Source organism: Oppia nitens, unplaced genomic scaffold, assembly GCF_028296485.1.
Source record: "Oppia nitens isolate AA-2021 unplaced genomic scaffold, nextdenovo-longstitch-racon4-pilon3 scaffold9_pilon_pilon_pilon, whole genome shotgun sequence".
Taxonomy (NCBI): Eukaryota; Metazoa; Arthropoda; class Arachnida; order Sarcoptiformes; family Oppiidae; genus Oppia; species Oppia nitens.
Genome location: NW_026533253.1, coordinates 2,514,803 through 2,541,182, shown reverse-complemented (window position 1 = coordinate 2,541,182; position 26,380 = coordinate 2,514,803). Strand labels below are relative to the sequence as shown.

General features: G+C 27.5%; 9 protein-coding genes across 10 annotated transcripts; 4 read left to right on the top strand and 5 right to left on the bottom strand.

Annotated features, from left to right (window-relative positions):
• Positions 1-79: 79 nt before the first annotated feature.
• LOC128964759 (protein Aster-C-like) lies at positions 80-5,379 on the bottom strand. The gene is made up of 4 exons (XM_054311395.1): positions 4,713-5,379; positions 4,430-4,636; positions 1,960-3,036; positions 80-124 (listed from the first exon to the last, which is right to left on the bottom strand). Exons 1-4 carry the CDS (start codon positions 5,199-5,201, stop codon positions 80-82), a joined length of 1,818 nt encoding a protein of 605 aa, XP_054167370.1. The 5' UTR covers positions 5,202-5,379.
• Positions 5,380-5,638: 259 nt separating this feature from the next.
• LOC128964620 (UBX domain-containing protein 7-like) lies at positions 5,639-8,211 on the top strand. Its single transcript, XM_054311249.1, has 9 exons — positions 5,639-5,678; positions 6,242-6,323; positions 6,383-6,563; positions 6,627-6,766; positions 6,828-6,961; positions 7,016-7,253; positions 7,309-7,451; positions 7,516-7,899; positions 7,967-8,211. Exons 2-9 carry the CDS (start codon positions 6,254-6,256, stop codon positions 8,138-8,140), a joined length of 1,464 nt encoding a protein of 487 aa, XP_054167224.1. The 5' UTR covers positions 5,639-5,678; positions 6,242-6,253; the 3' UTR covers positions 8,141-8,211.
• LOC128964622 (protein IWS1 homolog) lies at positions 8,151-10,123 on the bottom strand. Its single transcript, XM_054311252.1, has 7 exons — positions 9,908-10,123; positions 9,487-9,824; positions 9,280-9,427; positions 8,991-9,203; positions 8,634-8,926; positions 8,429-8,543; positions 8,151-8,361 (listed from the first exon to the last, which is right to left on the bottom strand). Exons 1-7 carry the CDS (start codon positions 9,971-9,973, stop codon positions 8,230-8,232), a joined length of 1,305 nt encoding a protein of 434 aa, XP_054167227.1. The 5' UTR covers positions 9,974-10,123; the 3' UTR covers positions 8,151-8,229.
• A 990-nt stretch (positions 10,124-11,113) lies between these two features.
• On the top strand, positions 11,114-15,038 carry LOC128964621 (protein spinster homolog 1-like). 2 transcript variants are annotated; one of them, XM_054311251.1, is made up of 4 exons: positions 11,114-11,182; positions 13,448-14,269; positions 14,333-14,693; positions 14,756-15,038. In XM_054311251.1, the coding sequence occupies exons 2-4, from the start codon at positions 13,494-13,496 to the stop codon at positions 14,999-15,001; spliced, it is 1,383 nt and encodes a 460-aa protein (XP_054167226.1). In that variant the 5' UTR covers positions 11,114-11,182; positions 13,448-13,493; the 3' UTR covers positions 15,002-15,038. The 2 variants fall into 2 exon arrangements, with proteins under 2 accessions (XP_054167226.1, XP_054167225.1); XM_054311250.1 differs by having other exon boundaries at positions 11,122-11,182; positions 13,265-14,269.
• A 268-nt stretch (positions 15,039-15,306) lies between these two features.
• On the bottom strand, positions 15,307-15,763 carry LOC128964627 (uncharacterized). Its single transcript, XM_054311258.1, has one exon. It carries the CDS (start codon positions 15,690-15,692, stop codon positions 15,327-15,329), a length of 366 nt encoding a protein of 121 aa, XP_054167233.1. The 5' UTR covers positions 15,693-15,763; the 3' UTR covers positions 15,307-15,326.
• Positions 15,764-16,007: 244 nt separating this feature from the next.
• LOC128964619 (nucleolar protein 56-like) lies at positions 16,008-17,999 on the bottom strand. The gene is made up of 4 exons (XM_054311248.1): positions 17,921-17,999; positions 17,752-17,857; positions 16,755-17,672; positions 16,008-16,689 (listed from the first exon to the last, which is right to left on the bottom strand). Exons 2-4 carry the CDS (start codon positions 17,752-17,754, stop codon positions 16,120-16,122), a joined length of 1,491 nt encoding a protein of 496 aa, XP_054167223.1. The 5' UTR covers positions 17,755-17,857; positions 17,921-17,999; the 3' UTR covers positions 16,008-16,119.
• A 166-nt stretch (positions 18,000-18,165) lies between these two features.
• LOC128964626 (polycomb group RING finger protein 3-like) lies at positions 18,166-19,377 on the top strand. The gene is made up of 5 exons (XM_054311255.1): positions 18,166-18,409; positions 18,484-18,636; positions 18,698-18,999; positions 19,104-19,184; positions 19,267-19,377. Exons 1-5 carry the CDS (start codon positions 18,304-18,306, stop codon positions 19,309-19,311), a joined length of 687 nt encoding a protein of 228 aa, XP_054167230.1. The 5' UTR covers positions 18,166-18,303; the 3' UTR covers positions 19,312-19,377.
• An 844-nt stretch (positions 19,378-20,221) lies between these two features.
• LOC128964757 (probable E3 ubiquitin-protein ligase bre1) lies at positions 20,222-24,415 on the top strand. Its single transcript, XM_054311394.1, has 3 exons — positions 20,222-20,296; positions 23,417-23,551; positions 23,645-24,415. Exons 1-3 carry the CDS (start codon positions 20,222-20,224, stop codon positions 24,413-24,415), a joined length of 981 nt encoding a protein of 326 aa, XP_054167369.1.
• Positions 24,416-24,664: 249 nt separating this feature from the next.
• On the bottom strand, positions 24,665-26,315 carry LOC128964618 (pre-mRNA-processing factor 19-like). The gene has a single exon (XM_054311247.1). It carries the CDS (start codon positions 26,194-26,196, stop codon positions 24,682-24,684), a length of 1,515 nt encoding a protein of 504 aa, XP_054167222.1. The 5' UTR covers positions 26,197-26,315; the 3' UTR covers positions 24,665-24,681.
• Between the last annotated feature and the right edge of the window lie 65 nt (positions 26,316-26,380).

Below are 26,380 nucleotides of genomic sequence, written 5' to 3'. Positions count from 1 at the left end.
AAAATATTGTATTTATATAACATATTATAAAACATAAAACAATAAGAATTGGTGTTATGGTTTGCGATGAGGTTTGCATTCATAGAGATAACAAATAGTCGATGGTTTCTGAAAGTGCTTTAAACTGTATTAATATATTAGTTGTTATAATTTACTATAATATAGTAAAAAGTCAGCACATATTTGCATTATATACGTATTATTTGCTATGCATTTGCATCTCAATCGCATCCTATACCATCGCTTACATCCCTTTATAACTAATTTTTAAGCTATAATTAGAAAGTGATGTCTGAATATTGCAATCACATCATATAGTTGTTGGATGAAAGCCATAACTTGTGACTTAATAGGAAAGACATAAAATCAATGAAATTATTATACTTTTGTCATTATAACTGAAAAACATTTGTTTAGTTATTGAACTCAAATCATTGCTTACGAATTTAGAGAAAATTGTTTGATATGACATCAAATTAAAACATCAAAACTATTTAATACAATGCATATGTAGTTAATAAACAATATAAACAAGTTATGCAAAATATTTTTTAACAATAATCAAAACTAATAGGCGTTTCCAGCAATAAGTTTTGCATTCAATCATTACAATACCATAGAATCTATGACATAGAATATACATGTAGTATACATCATAATATTATAATACTGTATATTACACACTGTGTAATACACAGTATAATATTACTGTAATTTATAAGTAAGTATAATAGTATATAACTTACCTGTACCTATAAATTACTGTACAGTACAACAATCACTGATTTTGTTTATACTTTATTTTGACACAAAATATTGTATTTATTGATATTATAACAACAATTAGACATTATCACACAAATACAATCTCAGGTTATAATAATTTATATTAATAAACTACATAGTGTATAACAATTTAACAACAAAACAATTTAAATTATCTGTTAATATAATTATTATAAATATGAAAATAAGAAGAAAAAATATTATGTATTTATTGAAAAATATATTTATAATTATAATTTAATATACTGTATTAATTTCTATCAATAAAATACAAATAAAAAATTCATTTTTAGCACTTTATGCTTTAAATTGATAACTTATACATTAAATATATTTACATACAAAATTTTATTGTAAATATTTATACAAACATTCAAAATATGACAACAATTTAATCAGTAACTACTAATCACAAAATGCTAAATAACATAAATTTTATTTCAACTATGATTATACAGATAAACACATATGATTATACACAGACACACATTTGTAATAAATTATTTGTATTGTCATATTAGTAAAATATATTTTTTAAAATGGGTATAAAAATATAAATTATTGCCGGTAAAAATATTTTAAACCACTACTGAAAATCTTTATTTAATTAGGGTAATAATATATTACTATAATTAGAACTTTTATTACATTTTTGAAAACAATAGCATATACAGTATAGAAAATTAATATATAATTTATATATTTACTGTATATAATATACTTTTATATTTAAATTATTTATTAAAAATAAATTATAAAATTTGGTAATACTATAACAATAAATTTTAAAAACTAAATATAATATCATAATATAGTTTATGTACTGTATAACTAACCATTAAATACTCAAATGCATTACGGTATATCATTATAAAATTTACAATACTATTAAATTACTTAAAAATTTGATTACCATTAATGCCAAATAAGTGCTAACATTCTCACATTATTTTATCATTAAAGTACAAAATAATAAAATTATTATTAAAACATCTTAACAAAAATAATTATATATTAAAATAGCTCAAATGAATAAAATAAAATTTAATAAATTTGTTAGTTTTAAATTTATTACTACAATTCATCATTTAATTTCATTTGAACTTCATTTAGATTTGATTCAATAGTTTTAATAATTTTAAGTGAATTATCAATAAATTGTTTGACATAAACTGGATCTTTGGAAATTTGTGTAACGTCTAGAGGTTCGGTATAACTAATTATTGAATTAATTGTCCAAATTTTAAATAATATTATTGCATTTAAAAGCAAACTAAAAATTAAAGCAATGATTATTATTCTCAAAACAGTTGTATTACTTATTGAGTAAATATTTGAAAAAAATAAATAATTAGTTGCAGTGTTTGAAGGAGAGTCTACCACTTGACCGATGCTTGCGATGGAGTTTTCAATAGAAGATCCGGTTGAGTCAACTGTCATAAAAGATATATTATTGGCGTCTATTTTGAGATCATTTAAATGGTTAGTGATTCCTAAGTTGTTCTCCATTTTGATCCATTGGGGCAATTGCTTAGTGACATCAGCGCAGAAATCAGTGATGCCTTGAAATGAGTTCTTCTCGATTGTTGACTTCATTAAACTCAAACCCCAGACATTCTTCTTGAAGATGACATTACTGTAAACTTTGACTTTTGTCATATTTTGTGTTTCGCTGGTTAGACAGTATAAGGAATGCATTGAAAAAGTGTCACAATAAGGAACACCTTCGTTAGCAGCTTCTGATTTGATGGTATAGTAAATGCCGGCCGAACTACCAATAAGTCGCTGACATTCAACAGTTCGGGCAGACTTTACCAGAGCGTGATTCAGTGCTACCGTATAATTAAGTTGTCGTACTTTATCTTTATTATCCTTATTATTTGAATCATCCCATTGGGTTACTTTCAAGTCATATGTTTTACGCGATTTATGCAAATTATGAATAAATTTGCTGTCAGTAAATAGTAACTCAAAAATCCTATCAATGGGTGCACTAAATGTTTCATTAATTATGAGTTTGCCATCGTGTGAATCGCATCGACACTTCGCACAATTACTCTTAGGGTCTATAATCTGATCCAAATTTTCTCTTTCAGCATTTAATTCGGCTTCAATTGATGTGTTTGAATCTGAGTTATCCGTATGGGTCAGTGGTGGTTGAGTTGGTACTGTTGTCACTAAATTATCGCTATAATACTCTTCATCATCATCTGACGTTAATCCAAGATCTTCACCATAACTATAATGAACCTATAAATATAAATCCTCATTAATTTTGAATATCAATTTCTATTACACACAATTAAAATAATAACAATTATTATTATTAATTCAGTCAATTCAAGTATTAAAAAATCACTTTCAAAATAAGTGGATAAGTTTTTTTTGGGAATAACTTATTTCTGGTTTAGAATTAAATCAAAATATTTTATTTACATTTTTGGTTTTATTTGAAGTATACATTGGTATAACTACAGTACTTTAGATGTATATGAGCACAGTTAGGCAGTTACCGGTATAATCTATATCTCAAAAATTGTTTGTGATAATTGTATTTTGTAATACACAAATTATAATACTTTAAAAATTATTAAATACCTATTTTACTATTTAAAAAATATTTATTAGTTTTAAGTAAAATACTCTTAATCATGAAAAAATGCAATTTTCAACATCTCATAAAATAAAAGTGTCAAGGTATTTTGTGTTGTTGTTAATTTTACTAAATTTTATATTTAAAATAAAACAAATCATCTGTTTATTAATATTTGCTAGCTTATTTATTTTTAAAGATATTATAATTTATAAAAAAATAATTCATAATTAATAAATATATCATTTGTCATATTTTAAATATTAAATATATTAAAATTAACAACATAAAAACACAAAATACCTTGACACTTTTTATGAGACGTTAAAATTTGTATTTTTCGGTATTATGTTATGCAATTTGGTTGTATCGGACAATGTTTAAAAATAAAGATAAACTACTGTATATACAGTATTGTATTTAGTTATATAACATTTGTGTCTAATTTTAGATATTATTATATTATTAATTTAAGCAATAATTGTCTTTAAATCTATTATTATAATATAATAATTTCATTTAAATATCGGGACGGTATTTATAAAACAAAAGTATGTATTTATTTATTTTTGTCATTTTAAACACATATTTAATTACCGGTATATGTTTTTTTTTAAAAAAAGTGTCTATTATTGTGACATTATGTTAACATTTTACTAATAATTATTACTAAAAAATTAAAATCTAAAAATACATAAACCACTTAAACAGTGGCGACGGCGATGCTATTAATTTCAATTATCTGGTCAACAATACGTTTGATTTAAAAGTGACCATGGGCAATGTTATAGATAATTTTAAACTAAATAAGATTGTAATTGATCATTTTTCAATTAATTGTATGATTGGGCAGATAATTGCAGTCGACTGCATATTATTTGACCAAATTAATTAAAAATGACCAATTACAATCTTATTTAGTTTAAAATTATCTACATTGCCCATGGTCACTTTTAAATCAAACGTATTGTTGACCAGATAATTGAAATTAATAACATCGCCGCCACTCTTGTAATTGTAATTACGGAAAATTTTAAATACAATTCATACCCATTGCCAAAGTTGTGCTGAACTCATGGGTTGGTCTAAGAGAGCGTTTTGCCAAATCCTGAATAACATGACATATGTCTTATCTCTGGCTGCAAATGATGTCAACACGTTTTTATCACCCGAATTGGTCACCACTTGTATAGCATTAGGTATGACACGAGCTGTGTTTGCTTTAGTTACAGATGTAATATCTCTGCATTTAATCACCTGAAATACATTTTATATTCAATTAATTTAATACAAACTGAGATCAAAATCAATAGTAATCAGCAAATCAACTGACAAGAGTTGTTTCCCATTTAAAGATATTTGCGTAAAACGATATGTAATTTAAAGATATGTAAAGTCTTCCGTGAACTAAGATCTCCTTCTGGAGAGCACACGAATAGTCGACAACAAGTCTTTCATTATTTGGTACCAAATTAGAGAACAATCGTCTGAACTCATCGTGTCTTGACTTATAAGTTGGGTTTAAAATATTGAGCCACGAATTGTTTGACTTCTTCTTCTTCTGGCTCTTCTCTACACTTTTGCGTACATCTGTTACACTTCCGTTGAGATCAGTGGCCGTTGTATTGGCCAATGGATTCGTATCATTGGAAATGTCCGACAATGGTGTTGACGGTGCACTTGATTGTTGATTATTGCTATTAGTCAGTGATTCTTGAGAACCATTTGTGGTGACATCAGTGTTCAATGAAGTCATCTCAATATCTTCATTATTATTACCACTAATTGATCTGCGGATGAGTTGCTGTTGCGGTGCAATCATTGAATTATTTGAGACAATTGTGTGTTAAATGTCTATATAATCGATGGTATAATCAAAATGTTATCAAATATTCATTTCTATTAATTCATATCAATTGACATAACATTTACACAATGTTTGCCTTAACTACTAAAGTATAGTAATAGTAGTAATAGTAGTACTAATACACAGTTTATTAGTGTTTACTCACATATCATATGACTCAACACTACAGTACAATACAGTAGTTTAACTGTTGATCACGTGTTGTGTGATCACTGATCGCATCAATTAATTTGTATAAACTTATGATAATAATTGTTATAATTTACAGTTTAAGCCATCAATTGAATGGATCAGACAGTCAATGGTCAGGGATGTCAGTCCCGGACATTACTCTCTAGTTATATACTATATTAGAGTAATTCATTTGAGAGATGATTGTTACTAAACTTTTACTGTATTAATGATATAATGTATCATTTAATGTGATAAAAGGTATAATAAATTCATAATTATATCATAAGTATATCAATATTATTAAATAGGCTGTAAAATACATATAATAATAAATTTAAGACAGTTTACAAAAATAATTAAAATTTATATTAAATTATTTCAAATAAATTAACATTTTTTTATATTCATATTCACGATTAAAAAATAAGATATTTATGATTAATTAATATAAAGATAAATAATTAAATGATTGATTATTTATGTGATTAAAATAAAAGTTAGTTTTAATATCAATTACTAGAAGACTTTGCTATTAAATAACTATTGCTTTGGTATTACTATTTAAAATGATTAGTACTATTAGTACTGTACTTATCAACAGTTGGTTTGTTTGAAATAAGCGCTTATTTAAGTGATTAGTCATTGAATGCATTGAATAGATTGAGTCCATAAAAGACAAAAACATTGAAATTTCATTTATTTTTGAACCGCTATTACATTGTATTGATTGAATGAATCGATAGTTTGCTTAATCATTGATTTAATTAATTAATTAATTAAGTGATTGATTTAGTATTTGATTGATTTATTGTGTCCTCAAGTCATTGGACGACATGTCAGACAATCAGCAAATGTCTGAGTCATCGATGTCTTCAGCAATCGATCAGTTTTGCAGTTTTACTGGTAATGACCGCTTAAATGATGACCATTTGATTGTTAACTAATTGATATTGAAATGATAGGATCGACCGAATCGGTGGCCCGAACGGCACTGGAGTCGTGTAACTGGAATATAGACTTAGCGGTCAATATGTTTATTGATCAAAATGATGGCCAAAACGCTGTGGTGGCCAACAATGACACAAATCATGTATCGACGGCCTCATCGATGGACACATCAAATCCCTTGAGTTATAATACAGAGTATTGAAAATCAATAATTATTAATCAGAATATTGATTATAAATGAGATATAATTATCATCAGAGATGATGTTCGACCGCCCATTCCTCCGGTACGTCAGGTGTTGGTCGAGGACTTCCCGACGGCTTCATACAGTCACCCCTTACGTCGCGGGGGCGCTAACTCTGTGTTTGATGCCTTCCGTGACTTTGAACAGGAGGCCAGTGAGTGGTCGACATAGAGATGTCAAATAAATAACATTTTAATGTGTCTTTTGTTATAAAGGATGGCACGAACAGCAAATGGACAGCGAGTCGTCCTCCAACTCATCGACGAATCCGACGACCAACAAGAGGAAGACACTCGAAGACTTGTTCCGACCGCCACTCGACCTGATGTGTCGCGGAACTGTTGAACACGTATGTCAAGTGAGTGTTGTATATTATGTCTAATTATTTTATTTATAAATTCAGGCCAAAGACGAAGGCAGACGACTTAATAAGTGGCTTATGATTAACATTCAGAACTATCAGGAGTTTTCGTGTCAAGTGTTAAACAGAGATGTCTGGAGTAATACTGCCGTTAAAGACATAATTACCGAACACTTTATTTTTTGGCAGACATATCACGATAGTTCCGAAGGCCAGCGTTTTATGCAATTCTATAAAGTGAAAAACTTTCCTTATGTGGCAATTATTGATCCGCGCACTGGTATTGTCAACACATTATCATTAGTTGAATAAATATATTATTTATGTGATAATAGGTGAAGAATTACGTTCGTGGACTGCCATAGAACCCGTTTCGTTCTGTGATTTGGTCACTGAATTTCTTCACGATATGCCATCGCCTTATGGTTCAAGTAATGCCAATGAATTGATTAATCACCGAAAATCAAGTCCTGAAAAGGTATTATCTATTTATTATTTAAACCTCATAACTAGTAATACTTAATCAATGATTGTATGTTAAGGCTCTCTACGAGGAGAGTGAAGAAATGCAACTAAAGGCTGCCATCGAAGCCTCACTTACTGATGCCAGCCATCAAACCACTAACAATGATAACGATGACAGTGATTGTGAAACATTTGATTCTGACAATGAAGACAATACAAAGTTAAGCAACAAAGTGTCCAATTTGTCACATAAAACCAAAGAGATGACCTCATTCTCAAATGTTAAGCCTTCGACATCAGTTGTTATGCCTTCAGCTTCAGTTGTTAAACAAGAAAACATTGAAATAGAAGACTATCACAAATATTTGGGACCAGAAAATGGCTCAAAATTTGAATTTGTTGTCAGATATCCCGATGGAAACAGAGAAAACATCACATTTCCATCTGATTCACGAATTAAGGTTTTTTAAAAAAATATTTAATGACTGATTATAATTTGTAAACTAAATATACATTTTTTATTTCTAGGCCTTATTTATCTATTTATCATCAAAAGGTTATAATATGAATGATTTTGATTTAATCACAAATTTTCCCAAAAGAAATCTAAAAGAGTACTTTACAAATGAATCGGATGTTATAACTCTGGAATCGGCAGGTATTCACTCCAGAGATACTCTGTATGTTCAACACAAGACATGATGTTTTTACAAATGTATATATAATTAGTGAAAAATATTTCTATCATTTTATAAATATAATAAAAATGAACGTTTTATCTAAAATACTAATTAAAGAGCCATTTTTCTGCCCTCAATACTTATGGGAACAGCTCTTTGAACTTTAGTTTGTTTTTGACGCTCTCGAAAGTTTCGCATGTGTTTGTCGATACGTGAATCCATTGATCGCTTACTGGATCCGCTCTAAAATGTGACAATTATAACAATGTTATACAATGACAGACAATCTCAGCGAATGATCAATTGATACCCTAAGCATATCGACATCATTTGATGATTTCGGACGAACCACATAATCCTTCATTGAAGGCAACGGTACCCGAGCTCTGGGAACCCAACCCTTTTCGCCCGGTTTTATGAGACTTCTAATTATATTCAATTGAAAAGCATTAGAGTGTTGTATTGTATTATACTTAATAATACTGTAATAATATAGTAATCTCAATAAAACATACTTTTCTTCCGGTTGTTTGGTTTTTGGAGTAATGGTCGGACTATCGGTTTCACTGAGAGAGTCGGATCGGATTCTCTTAGTTTTGTTCATATGCTCTAAATCTCGTTTTTCTCTCTCATCTTTACTCATTGAATGGAAATCAGTGTCTACATTGAATATAGGTCGGGACCAACTGGCGATCAATTGTGAGGCCAACCTTTTATTCTCTTTGGTTTCTTTTGGGTGTTTAAACAAATACATAACTGCTTTTCCTATACCACTGGCTTTGATTCTCTCGACGTCATCGATGTTAAACTAAAAATAACAAAATGTTTGAATTGTATATATTATTTCTCATTTAAAAAGCAAAACAACTGACTTCAAGTAATATCTTTAACATATTGTCACGAATTTGAAGATGAGGTAGACTTCCATCAGGTAGTCGTGTCAACCAATCGGTAATAACTCCAAGAACTCCTGCATCTAAAATAGCTTCTCTTAAATCTAATTTTCTAAGTTGTGTTATCACTAATGATAACATTTTGAGTTTTCTGGTTGCAGTCATTCGGTTTTTATTTAGCTCGAAGTCGTCCTAAAATTTTAATTACCGATAAAATACAATAATGAAGATTAGGATTAAAAATGTCACATAAAGTCAATAGATTTACATCTGCTGCCTGTTTCATCTGTTGTATCAATTCTGCGATCACATCGTCGTTATCATTAATTATATCAATATTCTTACGTTTCCGCCGCCTCTGACTCTCTTCTCTCTTTCTTTGAAGCATAAGATCAAAATCATAGACCATTTCATCCCTAATAATATAATTATGTTTTAAATTTATCACTTATGTATCTAATAGTAAATTAATTACTGTTTTGGTTTTCGTTCGCCGTCTGACTCTTCATCGGATGACACGTCTGGAACAACATCTTGAGAATCAAGTCTTCCACTGTCATCGTTGCCTTCATTGTCATCATTCTTCACTTCATCATCTTTATGTTCATCATCTCTATCTTCTTTGTCTTCATCGTCATCATCATTGTCATCGTTGCGATCATTTTTGTCTTCATTATCATCGTTGTCTTCATCGTCTGAGATTATCCTTCTTTTGACTGGTCTGTCACTGTCACTATCGTTGTCTTTCTCGTCGTTATCATTGTCTGAATCATCTTTTTGTTTGTCACCACTTTGTTTGTTGCCTTCAAATCCCTATAAATTAGAAATAATCAATCAATCAATCAATAAGTCTGTCAAATATCATCATCTGATGCATGTGTTGTCTAAAGACAAACCTCAAACTCGTCTTCACTGTCATCGCTGTCGCCAAAGATATCTCTTACAATAGTTTCGGCACTCATTTGATAGCAATTTAACTCTCAATTAATATTTTTTTTAAATATCATAAATTAATGGCTAATATGACTTCAATTTAAATGTAATTAAATAATAATTAAAACAAAACACTATTCAAGTCATTGATTACTGTTTGCAAACACTTGTAATCATTAAATACTTTATATATTAATACAAATGTATAGAAATCAGTCAATTCATGCGCTAAACAACACAATCAATGATGTGTTTGTTCGCAATCATCGTTATTATTGCAATACAATTGTGTATTCAGTATTGGGTACTATATATGCGTTACATAATTGCTGTTCATATAAGTGTTGTGACTATTAATACCGTACAGTACTTTCAATTAGATATTACTGTAATAATTGAATGTAAAGTATGTATCGTTTCATAATGTATTGCAGTATTGTATTCATTGATGTTATGTTTGTGTGATTTGATTTTTATCATCATATTTAATAATATACTGTATTAACGTAATATATATTAAGATATATTGTATATCAATATTTGTCTATTATTTTATAATTTAATTTAATTGAAATGTGTTTTGTACTAAATTTAATCAATACTATATGTTATATAATCATCTAATATATACATTATATAGGGTTAGCCTCTAAACCAATGAAAGCACATGTCATACAATGCATTGGTATTTAAAAATTGATCAATTGATCAAGCTACAAATGCATTATATATACAATTTATCCTATAGTACTGTATAAGTAGCCTTGATTAATTATACTTTAGTACAATTGATACGCATAATAATAATAATAATAATTTTATATTGATACATTTATTCATTAATTACAACTTTAGTTAATAATTTATTATTTAATTTCATTAACTTTCCAATCATAAGGCAATTCAACACAATTTAATGTTTTGTTTTAAATGTCAATATTTATATCAATTAGTTATTTCATAAATTTATTTTTTAAATCAATTAAGATTAAGTGAAATATATATTATATTTAAATTTTTAAGTTTCGTAAATATTATGTGCAATTAAATGTGATATCATATATGAAAATTATAGTAAAGTATCATTTAGTATAATGTTTATAAATAATAATATGTTGATAGATATTTGATACAAATTATCAAATGTACACAAATATTAATGTAATAAAAATATTATAACATTTTATGTGAATATTTAAAAACTTATTTGACGTTTCCACTTTGTATATCATATTAAGGTATGTAAATTATAATATTATAGTATATGATATTAATATAATTGAAACATTTTTTAGATTAAAAAAAGATATAGCTATTTATAATTTTTTAAAAAATTAAAAATATGTTACAATAATTTTTTTTTAAACGCATTTACACTTTTAGATCTTTAATATATTAAAATAAATAATTTCAAAAATATGTATTATTTAAATTATTTATTGTAAAGTATCTAATTATAGATTATTACTTTAGTTTGTTAAATACTCATAACTTAAATCAAACAAATTGTTGTTATAATGTCATTAAAATATTGTTATTCATTATCCTTTACATTCAAAACTAAAATAAATACTGTATTAACTTAATGTAACTTTTGATAAATTAATAGTTAATTAATAATTATTATAATTATTAAATATCATATTTAGTTATATATTAACAAATATTTCATATATAGTATAAATTGAATACTAATAGATGGTATTAACTAAATTATATACAAAATTACAAATACAGGTATATAAATATTTACATCTACTTTTGAAGTACAAAATGTTAATATTTATTAATTATCAAGTATTATATACAGTACTGTATCGTATAATACATTAGATGATAAATTTAAATAAATAATATTATTGAACAAAAATAAAACATTTTTACTAAATAATAGACAAAAGATGAATCTTATTATTTGTTGTTTAATTGAGTAAATAATGTTTTGTGTATTTATATAATACTGTATATCCAATACTATTGATATAATATTTTAATGAACATTATAACAGTAATTAAATCGTAAATTATTCTAATAATTAAAAGTCAAATTAATATTAAACTTCAATATTTTGAATAACAACTAATAGTATCCCATGTTCTCAAGTTTTATAATAATAGTTATTATTGTAATGTTGTTTAATGTTAATAACTATTAATAGTTTATTTTAGTAATTTGAGTATTATTACAATTATTTTAATTGAAAATAAAATAATAGTATAAAATTTAAGACATTTTAATTATTTTGGAGAAATATATTAACTGTAATTTAAGGGTTGGAATAAAACTCAAATTAAATTTCAATTATAATTACAATCTCAGTAATATAATGTATAGTTTAATTTATAATGTACTTTAGATACAGTAATAATTATTTGTTAATTATGTTGATGTTATTGTAATTAAAATATTGATTATTTTGACCATTTTATAGCTATTTTCCGATCTATTACTTGTAGAATATATTGTTAAAATTGAATTAAATTTTGAACAATAACTCATATGAATGACTAATACTATTACTATTATACATGAATTCCCAAAGTATTTCCTATAATAGAGTATTTCTATTAAATAATACGATGAGCCGTCACTCCTATGACTTCCCGACCCAACACTTCTATTGAAATTGTTTTGATTGACTCACGCTTTGGTTATCTCTAATCTCATTGTTTGCTTACTGTTTCCCTCAAAGATCTGGTCGCACGTGTTGCTGACACTCAGATATATATATATATATACTATATGTACTATAAATGTTATACAGTGTCAATATATATATATATATATATATATATAACAAAACTTAAGCTTTTTAGGGGAACCGAACCGAAACCAAATATAAAGTGAAATATAGCGAAAACCGGATAATTATTGTTTTTATAATCACTATTCCTAACTATCTATTATATAATAATAATAATATTTAAACATAAAGTATTCAAATATTAATGATTTACAAGTAATTAGCAGATAATTAAACAAGTTTACTAATTATTAGTGGTATAACTAATAATATTTATTATATGTTATAATTATGTGATAATTATATATCGAAAAAATTATACATTATAAATCCTAATTATCAGTACAGTATATAAGCTTATTTGTAGTTTAATATGTTAACCATTGCATCACTTTATATATTCTTAATACTAAATATATTGGTGCAAAATATAGTAAATTAAAAAACTTTAATAATATTTGTATTAATTATAAAAAATATGAGTTTATATATTAAATATGTTTGCTCTATATATATATATATATATATTAAACAATATTGTTATTATTAATATGAATGAATGGATGTTTATTTAAGGCAATCATTCATTGAATCGATTTTCTATCACCAGTTGAACCACAGAAGCAAACACTAGACACTAGGGGTTGGTTGGGTTGGGCTTACATTCAAATGCTTTGAATCACACTTAGAGTAGATTTGAAAGACATAACAACTGAATTGATTTAGAAATTTGTTTTTTTCTTGAAATTTTCTCAACAGAAAAGTTGGTGTCAATTGTTTTGTTACCCATTGATTACAAGCCGTGATGTCAGCCATACAGTCATATGTATCGGTTGTGATACTATTTATAATAAATTTGCTCAATTATATGGATAGACTGACCATCGCTGGTGTATTAAACCAAATTGAATCATATTATGGTTTAAATCACAGTCAATCTGGTTTATTACAGACTGCTTTCATATTCTCATATATGATATTTGCGCCAATATTTGGTTATTTAGGCGATCGATATTCACGTAAATGGATTATGATATTTGGTATCATATTATGGAGTTTAGCAACATTTTTAGGATCATTTGTGCCCAGTTCCTCACCAGGGTTATTTTTTATATTAAGAGCACTGGTAGGAATAGGAGAAGCAAGTTATTCAACGATTGCGCCCACAATTATTGCTGATTTGTTTGCACCCGAAGTTTGGTCAAAGATGTTGGGATTCTTTTATTTTGCAATACCTGTTGGTTCTGGTTTTGGTTATATTGTCGGCTCAGCCGTAGCCGAGAAAACAGGCAATTGGAAGGACGCTCTGAGAGTGACCCCTCCCTTAGGCATTGTCTGTGCTTTTATGATCTACTTTTTGGTTAGAGAACCGCAAAGAGGAGAATCTGAAGGCATTAAAGAAACACAAATAAATACTTCAATTAAAAAGGATTTAAAATATTTAATAACTGTTCGCTCATATATTTGGGGCACTATAGGCTTCACTTGTGTATGTTTTGCTGTGGGTGCCCTTTCCTGGTGGGCGCCCACTTATATGAAGTATGCTTATGATGTAACCAAAAATCCTAAATCTGATGATTGGTTTGTATATATATATATTTTTGTTTTATTAATTTAATTATTAAATACTAAATCATTTAATAGGATTGGACTTATATTTGGTGTGATTGCATGTATTGGAGGTATACTCGGTGTTATTATAGGAGTGGGATTTTCTCAATATTTCAAACAATTTAACAATTTTGGTGATCCTATCATTTGTGGTGTTGGCGTTTTGGCTGCCGTTCCCATAATTGTGTTGTCCTTAGCTTTGGCTCATAAATCAAGTGTTGTGTTTTGGCTCTTAATATTTATTGGCATAACATTGTTGAGTACCAACTGGTCAATAGTGGCCGATATGTTGCTGTATGTGATAACACCAACGAGACGTTCATTTGCACAATCGCTACAAATACTGACCTCACATTTGTTTGGTGACGCCAGCAGTCCATTCATTATTGGACTCGTGAGTGTTGACCACACTATAAGCAAACAGTAATCTAAATTAAAAGATCATTGTTTTTATAGATCGCCGATTCGGTTAAATCAAACAATTGGGAGGACAGCAACTTCTGGAGTCTTCAATATTCATTATATCTAACACCAGGTATACTAATATTTGGAGGTTTGGCCTTCTTATACACGGCTATGTTCATCGTCAGTGACAAAGAAAATTGTAAAATACAGACACAAGAAATGGCGAGAAAACAAGTTCTCGATGACAACCAATTAGCCATACCTTTGGAGAACTGCGACAATACTAATGGCATTTAACTGTTCGCCGGTTTTTAAATATTTATTATATATTTTAAAGTTATTTATTATGTATTTATAAATTATAATAATTTTTATTTAAATTATACTCATTTTAAGCCAATTTTATGCTAAACTATCGGATAATAGTTTTCTATATTTTTAAATACAATATAAGTTATATATATATATATATATTAATAGAGTAATTGTAATAAAAATCTCATTTTCTAAATCAATGAACAAATAAATGAACAATTTTTGAGTGATTATATCATTTGATAGCAAAATGATTAAAACAATTGACTATATCTTATGAAACCATTTAAACAAATATAATATTTGTCTAAATCCTGTCTTTTGGTGGTTTGAGACCAAAGATATGCGACTGTCGGTCGGCATCTGAAACATACTCGTATCCGAGCGACTGTTTGCCAGTCAACGGGTCGACCAAATGGCCGGCTCTGTAGACAACTTTTTCTGCCCGATGGTTGACTCTTAGGCTTAACGGTTGGTCCAGTTGTCTGATAATAAGCCAATCCCCGGGTTTACACTTAAGTTTGTTGTCGTCGACCAATAATTGTTCATTTTCTCTGAAATACATGTTGAAGAAGGTATCAAATTTGAGTCTTGGTATCGACACTTTGATTGTGTTATTCAAAGGAGATCCCAAACACTTAGCCATCAACAACATTGTCGATACCATTGTCATCAATACTACTATTAATTTTAATATCTGTTATTTGTTTACAATTTGTCCATCAATTCAAACACATGTGTTATGCAATCGATTCTCACATAAATTACATAATTTTCATAAATAAAACTATTTTTTTAAATTACTGTATAAACTATTCAATGATTTTAAAGCATTATTGTAAAGTAAAATACTGTATAAACAGTAATATAAAAAGTATTAATACACTTACTGTAAATGTTAATAATTAGCGGTAATGTATTTTATATACCATTAATTAGATTTTGAAAATTATGATATAATAATTAAAAACCCATTTCTATTAAAGTATTTAATGTTTATTAAAATAATTGAATTCAACAAATGATTATACATCTGCAATAAGTTTTAATGAATATTATTTTAAAATATAATATTAAAAATTCAAAACATTATTTATAACTCATTCGTCGGCTTCTTTCGATTTCCTTTTCTTCTTCTTTTGTTTCTTAGTCGGTGGTTCTTCCTCTGGTTGACCATTGGTCTCCACTTCCTCATTATCTCCATTAAGAGTATTATTTAACTCTTCGTCATTATCGGCGTCTTTCTTCCTTTTCTTCTTCTTCTTTTTCTTGGCACTGCTCTCCAAGAGTGTCTTCGCCTCTTCAATGGCCTCTTTCATGACATCAATGTTTTTCTTCGGAATATTTCCGCTTTCAAAAAACTTGAGTCTGTCTTCGACTTGTTCTTTGAGTTTTGATCCAAAAACATCGGTTGGAAATTCATTGAAGCAATCAATACGCGCAGCAATTGAACATTTATTAGCCAAGAATCGTGAAATTCTTCCTTTATTCTTAGCGCCGGCGCGTCCTATAAATGTCGAGTGAAATATAAGACCATATTTAGGTGTATTTCCACGAGTTTTCAAAGCTCTGAATAAAGCCTTTTCAGCTCCTAATATCTGAACGGTAGAGGCCGGGTATTTGGCTAAATTCATAAGACTACCCGCATGTGATATGAGTCGGGCACCAACCTATCAATTTCCAGTAATGGGATGAATATTAAAAATGCTTAAAACAATCAATAATTTAAATATACCGTTTCACCAATAAGTGTGGCCAGATTTGGTGCAATGTTATGCATACGTGATATTAAATACTCCATTAATTGCTTTCGATATTCAGCTAAACTGATTACTTTTGATGTAAACATTTCGATATTAATTAAATCAATTTCTGATATATCCATTCCCATCGATGTTTTGGCTGCACTTATAATAGCCTGTGCTTTGCCGCTATCCATCAGTATTTGTTCCAATGTTTCCACCAAATCTTCTTCATTATCAATCGACTCTTTTCTGTTTTTAATAACTTTTGCTACCTTTGCGTACAAATAGTTGTCGTTAACAATTTTGACGAGTTCTGGGAAATGATATGAATACCACTCCCTTAACCTCATAGCAAATGTATTGATATCTTTGTCGAGTTGATCGACAAGACTTATGCTCTGAATGATCATATTGTCGGCTCTGTTGACATTAAACTTTACTTTAGATCGCGAATAACTGCGGCCAAGACTACACTCGGCAGAACCCATGGCCTGAGTGGACAGGCCTTTGATAAGTGTATGGAAATTATATCGGATGCCTCTAATAACCTCTGGCACGACATCCGTGTGCTGAACACTAAATCCCAACAACTCCTGTATCGAAGCCCCGATTTTACTGTCGGACACTCCTAACACTACTTTCGACTTTTTGGTCGATTTGGGAACATTTGTTTCGAGAAACACCTGAAGATCTTCGTGAACAATACCTTCCGATATACTATTAATATTGTCCAACGCATTAGTTCCCGATTTAAACGGCGCGAAAGCAATCAATTGGACCATCGTTTGAAATTTATTGCCGTCCATTGCCGCCCTCTCGACCTGCGGGATAAACATCGACACCTCTTCAAACTCTTTAACCTTAAACAAGGCATAACCAGACGCGTGCTCGAAGAGGACAACCACTTGCTATGAATATTCAATTGAAATCAATTCATAAGATTTATAAAAACCTTTGTTTTAATTAAAATATAACTAAAAAACAAACCATTTTGTCTTCTCGTCAAACAATTTATGAAACAATTTATATTTGTTTTTAATTTGCAAACAAATAACTAAATGTTTTCATGTATTGACTATCATTGACATCTCATCTGTGGTAAGATATAGTAAATTGTGTTTAAAGAGTCCAAATCAATGTGTTTTTCAAAGCAAACCCAATGAATGTCTTTAATGGCAAAACACGTGGAAATGAAATGCTTAGTAAATGTGCAAAACATGACTGTATTGGACATCAATTATGTCAAACATTTTTACACAAATCGTATCAATAATATTGTCATTTATTAGACATACTTTGTGTTGAAATATATTATTGATTTGTATGTAATTTATATAATAATAAATATTTTGTTTATTTATGTATTTCTTTGTTATTATAAAAATGTTTTAAATTTTTTGAATGACTGAAACATTTGATTGTATTTTATAAATTGTTTGTAATATTATTTGATTTATATATAAATTTATTAATTTTTTATACCAATTGACGCCAAAACACAACTATTGATTACATTTGTTGTTAGAGATAACTGAAGACATGGAGCGAAAGATCCGTCTGAAGTCATTGAATCCACACATCACTTGTAAGATATGTCGCGGATATCTGATCGACGCCACGACTGTCACCGAATGTCTTCATACATGTATACCATTGATTGACACTTCTTTAGTCATCAATTTGTTTCAATGATTGTCTGTTTTTCTTTTGTCTTCACAGTTTGCAAGAGTTGTTTAGTTAAGCATTTGGAAGAACACAACTCGTGTCCGACGTGTGAGATAGTCATACATCAATCACATCCTCTTCAGTACATTTCATTTGATCGGACAATGCAAGACATTGTCTATAAATTGGTCCCAAACTTACAGCAAAGTTTGTATTAGTTTTAAATATTACTAATGTGTAGTCAATTGTTTAAATTTATTCATTTTAGATGAAACAAAACGAGAGCGCGATTTCTACCGACGCCGTGGTTTGCCTTATCCGAAGGCCAACACCGATAAGATGCCTGAAAAAGATGTATACGATTTCCCGATGAATACGACAACAAAAGATGAGAACACAGATTGTCATCGAAGTGACGAACAGGTGAACATTCTTCTTGAGACAAATCAGACCAATCATTTGAAACCAATGAAACGCAAATTTATCCGATGCTCGGCTCAGGCGACAGTCACACATCTCAAGAAATTTGTGGCCAAAAAGTTATTCAACAATACAGACCGATATAAAGAGGTTATTAATATTGAATTATTTAATCTTATTATTGTAATACTACTACCGGTAATCTATAAACTAATGATTTTATTTATGGATTTAATTTTGATTTTGGTTTATAGGTTGAAATATTATGTAATGAAGAGATATTAGGAAAGGATCACACATTAAAGTTTGTTTGTGTCACTCGTTGGCGATTTAAAGTATAACTTAATATTTACTTTAATTACTAAATATTTCTATTTATGAAATTTTTAAAATATATATAATATTTTTGTTTTATAGGAAACACCACTTAAATTGGTATACAGACCACGACAGGAATTTTGATATCTAAAGTTTAAATAACTAAATTAAATTAAAAAATAAATTCTAAATAAGTTTATAATTTATTTCATGTATTGCAATATCATGTCATTTATATATTCATATTTATTTATTATAAAAATAAAATCATCGAAAGATAAAAATCTATTTGTGCTTTATTGGTATATAAATTTAAATTATATTAGTTTTTAATGTTTGCGTAAATATTTTACTATAATTTTTGATAACTAATTTGAATATTTCCTTCTTTAGTATTATTATTAAATGTTTACTAATTTAATAATATCGCACACAAAGAGTGGGTGAGTGAATGAGTGATTGATTGGATGATTATATAATTAGCATAAGTTTGAACATTAAATTTGTTTTATTAATATTTAAAATATAAATGTTTTTCGAGTTTTATGTGATAATAAAAAGAAATATTTAATATAAATATATATATTTCTATATTAATTATGTCAAATGTTACTTAATATTTAATTAAAAATTTGAATTAATTTTTGTGTATTAATATTAAAGATATAAAACGGGAAAACCCAATATATTATATATATAAAGACTAGCCTTCATATGATTAGGAAAAGTGAGCGCTTCGTTGACCTTAATATCAAATAAAACATTAGTTTTTTGTGTGATATTTAGCTAACATTTTGTCAGAGCTCTCAGTTTAGCTATAGTTTGATAATATTTCAAGTTCTCTCTCTCTCTCTTTCATTGATAGCTAAGTTTGAAAAGTTTTGTTTGAAAAAAAACTTTTTATTTGTGTCCCAAATTTGATTACTTGTTTTTAAATGTCAAATAATTTTGCAATATTTTTCATTTAGTTTTGTTTACTCAATCGACTTTAAATTAAAATCAATTGTGTATTTTCTTAAATATCAATTATTATAATAATAACAATAACAATAATATGTCTAATTTTAGTGATTGTGATGAAGGATTTGTTACAAGTGTTGCTTGCAATCAATCCAACCATAGCTTTCAGGTATTTGTTTTTATTAGATATAAGTTTTATATTTAAATATAAATATATAATAATGATAAGCTATAAGTATCAATGAGTTTATTATACTGTACTGTATAATTTATAACTAAAATAATATTTTTTAGGTAACATTTGTTTATAAAAATATAACTTTCTACAAATTTATGCAATTTATCATGATAGCATACAATATAATAAATTTATATATAGTAATTTCATATAAGATTTTCAAACTTATATATTATTTTACTTAGTTTTTTAATTTATGTAAAATTTTTACAAAACTTAGTGGAATTTTGTTAATAAATGTTTAAATATATATAAAACAATAATAAATTTAAATGTAAAGTTGACATAAAGGGACTATTTTAAAAGTTTTTGAACTTTTAACCCCAATTTCTAAGTATATAATTTATAATATAAATCTATTAAATGCTTTTTTACTTTGAGTCTAAAATTGAATGATAGTATAAATGTTTGGGAAAATACAATATTTGGAAAAATCCCCAAACATATTAAAGCTTAACGTTTTAAATACTTAAACATAATTAAGTTTTTATAAAATTTTTGATTAATTTACTGACATTACAAAAATAAAAAGTATCTACAACTAATTATATTTTTTTAATTATTATTTATATATATATATATATAATTATAAATAATATATTTATATGTTTGGTTAATATAATTTCATTTAAGTTAACTTTAAGCTTTATATAATAAAAACATTTATTAAAAATAAGTTCTATAACTTAACATATACTGTACAAACTATTATTTATTTTTTCTAACTAATAATTTACAATAAGACTGAATTAAAATATTTGTATATTATTAAAACTGTTAAATTAATTAGTTTATTATCTATAGTTTAAAATTTATTAAATTATAAATTAGCGCGAAATCAATATAATATAGTATTGCTATATACAATGGTATTAATTCATTAACAAAAAAATATTTATAGACAAAAAAAAATACTTTAATTTATAATTTTATACTTACTTAAATTTATAAATACTATCATTTATGACTATTCAATTGTGATAAACATTATTGTATTTAATTAATATTATGGATTCAAGGCTTTACTTGTTATTTGAAGGATTTTCACTTATTAATACTACTATTTTGGTAAATGATTTAAATATTTTTAATAATGTTTAATTTTGAACGCCTGAATATAAATAGTATTCATAAAAATTATTATTCAATTTTGTGGTCAGAATATGATCGATAAAAGTTTATCTGTTATAAAAATTCTCAATTTTATAAATTCAAACAAATAAAATTTACTAATTCTATATATGCTATAAAAATTATCATTTATTTAAATAAAATATACTGTTAAAAAATATATAAGCAATAATTAATACCAATATATTAATAACCATTATTATAAAAATGCATTTATTTGCAAATTATATTTATTTTTAAAAACTAAGATTATTTATTTAAGCAAAATTAATTATTGTTTAATTTTTATTTAATATTTACTTTATTATGATATTAAAATGAGTAAACTATTTATGTTACAAACATTTATAATATATTTTTTGCAAGTTTATTAATTATTTCTTTATTGTATTTATTATAGTTTTATAATATTATTTAGATTTGAAAATTTTCACAATATAATAATATTAATAATAAATTAGAAACAATAATTATAAAATTTACAATAAACTAATATTTACATTATATTCTACATTATGAAACAAAAATATTTATTTAAGCTCATTAAAACAGGAATAATAATGTATTTTTCTTTAAAAAAAATCCCTTAAGTTAGATTTTTTTAATATATAATTGTTTGTATGGAAATTTGTAATATAGTTTCATGAAAATGTTTCATTAAAAAAATTGTGTATTTTTTAAAAGTTACCAAAATGTTATATAATTTTTACATATTCCGGTATTTTTCTCTGTAAATAAATCATTACAAGTAATAGTGGGCAACACAATAGGTAAAATCCAATTGAAATAATAATTAAAAACTATTAACATTATAGAGTGCAATATTTTTGGTAACTTTTAAAAATAATAGTTTACTATTTTGTATGTACATGTATAGTAAAGTTTTTAAGTTTGCTATTTATTTATTTTTTAAAATTGGATAACAAATATGGTAAGTTGATTAAAAAACATTTGATTTATATTATTGTTTATGTATGTTTATTTGAGTAAATTGAATTTATTATATGATAAAATAATTAATTCTTATCATTAACAAAAAATACTAATTATTAACAAATGTAAAAATGTTTAAAAAATAATTATTTGTTATTAAAACACTTGAAATACTATACAATTATTTGCATTTATATTGTAAATATTTTTGGCAAAACTTATGAATTATGAGAAGCTATAGGATCTGGTTTGTCGCGTGTGATATAGCAGTCAAATCAAATGCATTGATTATACTGTACTCCAAACTAAATGCACGTGAAATAGGTTTTATCTTTAAAATTATCTCTCGATTCGTTGATTTATTATTTTTTGTTTGTTTAGGTAAGGTTAGGGTGGGTGAGTGGGTGAGTGGGTTAGGAAGTGATGTATTCTGTGAGTTGGTGTAAAATGGGCTTAAGTTTTAAGTAAAAAACAATTTTATTATTATAAAAAAAACTTATTTAAATAAATAATTTATATTGATCAATTTAAAATGATTGTTGTAACTCACACGACAAACAAAATTGTCATATTATTTTCAATTATAAATGTTAACCAATTAATAAATTAAGTATTAATAAATACAAATAATTTTTGTTATTTACTTTTCACATATCCTTAAAAAATTAATTTATATGAATTAGTTTTAAAAAAAAAATTGTTTTAATGAATAAACATTAATGACATTTTGTGAATCAATTAATTTTTTGCATTAAGAAAATAATATAAATTTATTTATTTATTGTCATAACAATACAAATAATACTTTATGCTCTATTACTGTAAATAATTTTGTTTGAAAATTTATTCTAGTATTAAACTTTATTATAGTTTGTCATTAAAAATTTCTAACTAATTAACTTTATAATATAGTAAAAATAATCTTGATTATAAAAATTTATTTATTTAAAACTTATTGTTAAAAAATAATTATATATTTTTAATTAGAATATAAAGAAAGACAATTATGTTCAGGAAATTAAAACAAATGACAAAATTAAATGCAATCAATGTTTGAGACTATTGTCACAAAACAGTGATTTGATGAATGAAAACATTAATCTTAAAGAACTCAATAAAGAGGTATTGTTTTATATTTTTATATTTACAAAATGTTTGTAAAATATTTAATGTATATAAAAACAATAAAATGTAAAAAAAATATTACTAAAACAGTTATACGATTTGGACCAAAAAAGACAGAACTATGACATTGAAAGACAAGATTATATTTTAAGATTATTAAAGACAATAAAGAAATTACAGTTGAGATCGAGTCGTATGATATCAAGTGATTGTCAATCAACTAATCACAAGAAAGTTGTCGACACAAATAGTGGTGAAACTGGAAGTGATTATAAACTAAGAGGTGAGACATCACTTCTGGAACAAAGCTATCAGAATGCTCTTCGAGAGAATGTTAGTCTAAACAAGGAATTGGAGGAAATCAGGTCTAACTTCGATAATTTAGTCGAACAGTTAAGCAAAATAGAGAGCGAACACATCCAAGTGCTTCAAATGCAGGCAAATATACATAAAGAAGACTTTGAATGTGAACGAAGAGATAAACAAATGTCTGAAAAACAACTGAAAAAAGTTACAAAAGAAATGCAAAGATTGGACACTATTTGTCTAAATTATGAGAAAAAATTTCAATTACTTATGAAACTCTGCAAAATTAAAGATCCATTAAATAATAATAATAATAATAATTCTGGTCAAAGCAAGAATGGTATTACCGATGAATCCATTAAAAGTAATTCACTGCCAAATAAATGGAAACATAAAACTAGCGATAATAGTGAAAGTGATTTTAAAAGTCAATCAAATATTGAAATTTTTAGTTCAGATGAGATACTCGAGTGTCCCAATTGTCGACTAATATTTCCCATTCAATTTCATGAACATCTTTTGCAACATTTTGAAAAATGTCAACAAAATATTTGATTAATTTGTTGTACTCTTTATTATCATATAATAATGTAATCTTATAAATTAACGGGTAATTTACATACAATTGTATTTTAATATTGATGTCAATACATGTCAAACATAATAAAATGTTTACCGAATTTAATATTATTTTGACAAATCAAATATAGCAATGTATTTAGATATTCATAGTGTAAATGAAATAAATGAAAATATAATCATAATTGTAATTAAATGAAAAGTTTTATAATATAAAAAAAATTAAAAAATATATTAAAATATTATTTAGAATATATTTTGAGCGCTCTATCCAATGATACTGAAGCCAAATAACGGGAATCGCGTCCAAAACGAACGCCAGTGGCGGCAGCCGTGTGATCGGCAAATGTCTTCAAATTTTCCCACTGTTTGCTTATACTCTCATAAACTCTGACATCAGTTCCGGCGACAGCCAAATAAGTACCGCTTTGATCAAAGCAAAGATCTTTGACCTGATAATTCTCATCCAAAAACAATGTCTTAATATTCTTCAATTTTCGTAAATCCCAGAGCTTTATAGTCGAGTCATCGGCAGAAGTGGCCAAATAATAACCATTTTCAGAGAAAGCCATCGCTGATATAGAACCCGAATGTCCGGGAAAGTTGGCGACATTACTGCGCTCTTTTAAATCCCATATCTTGATTAATGAATCCGAAGTTCCGGTGCCAAAGATAAGTCCGTCGGGATGGAATTGGGCGGTTGTCAATGCATGCGGTGTTGTTGTATCGCCAACTTTGGTCAGCACTTGTCCGGTGTTAATGTCAGAAAAAGCCCAATATTCGTCAGTGGATGTGCTCAACACGTAATCACCCGTTGCGTGAAGTGATATAGCAGTGATGGGTCCGTCGTGTGCGCGGACAACTTGAATGGTCTGAGTGGTGGGTAAATGCCAAATACGTATCTGACTGTCGGGAGATGCAGTGATAACGTTGTCTTGATTTGGATGAAATATAACTGATGTCACTTTCTTTGTGTGGCCTTTAAGCGATGCAATCACTTGTTCGTTATCTTTATTGAAAACAATGGCTGTCTTATCATTACCACCCGTCAGTATCTTATTTGAATCAGTCGGACAAATATCGACCGCTAATATTCCGGGAATACTAACACTATGGAGACCCGAATGAGAAGCAACTGCAGTATATGTTCGAAACTCTTCAGGTTTGACAAGATCTTCGGGAACTGATTTTCCTCTTCGTTTACGTTCAGCTGTAAGAACAGACGCCTTTTGTTCCAATTTTTCCAATACTTCTGGTGTTATACCCGCTTCAACTGTCGGTTCTGCAGTTGGATTCAAATTTGGTTGATTGCCACCCACTTGTCCGCCACCACCACTGCCTCCTGGTTTTGGTTTAAGAGTGGCCAATGCTTCACGTGCGGCGGTCACCTCTTTGGTAAGTCTAGCGATGACACGACAGGCGGCGTCGTGTTGGTAGAGAGCGTGAGACAGTTCCTGACGAGCCGTTTGCAACTGTTGTCTTAAAGTAAAGCTGTGAAGCATTACAGCATCCCATTCGTCTTGAAGTGTCTTCAAAATGGCCGGAATGCTTGTGGCCGACGGCGGTCTCGGCTTCACAATAGCTGGTGTCTTAATTTCAACTAACATGTCTTCAGATAATTTGTCGCCATTGATTGGATCGGTTCCGTGTTCTTCGATATATTTGACAATAAGTCGCTTCTCGAAGATCGCACCCGAAGTCGGCGACACAACGGCCACTTCGGGCACTTCATTGCTTATGGCGCAACACAACGACATGACAGTTAGTCAATCACCTCAATTGATCCAATGTTTAGCTCAAACACAACAACGAGTTGTCAACGATTCACATGTGTTTGCAAACCATTGACTGTATTGTCCATTACTTACAATAAAACATATCTATTAAGACATTAAGTGTTATTTAATTTCTTTATTTAGTTAAAAATCCGCTAAACATGAC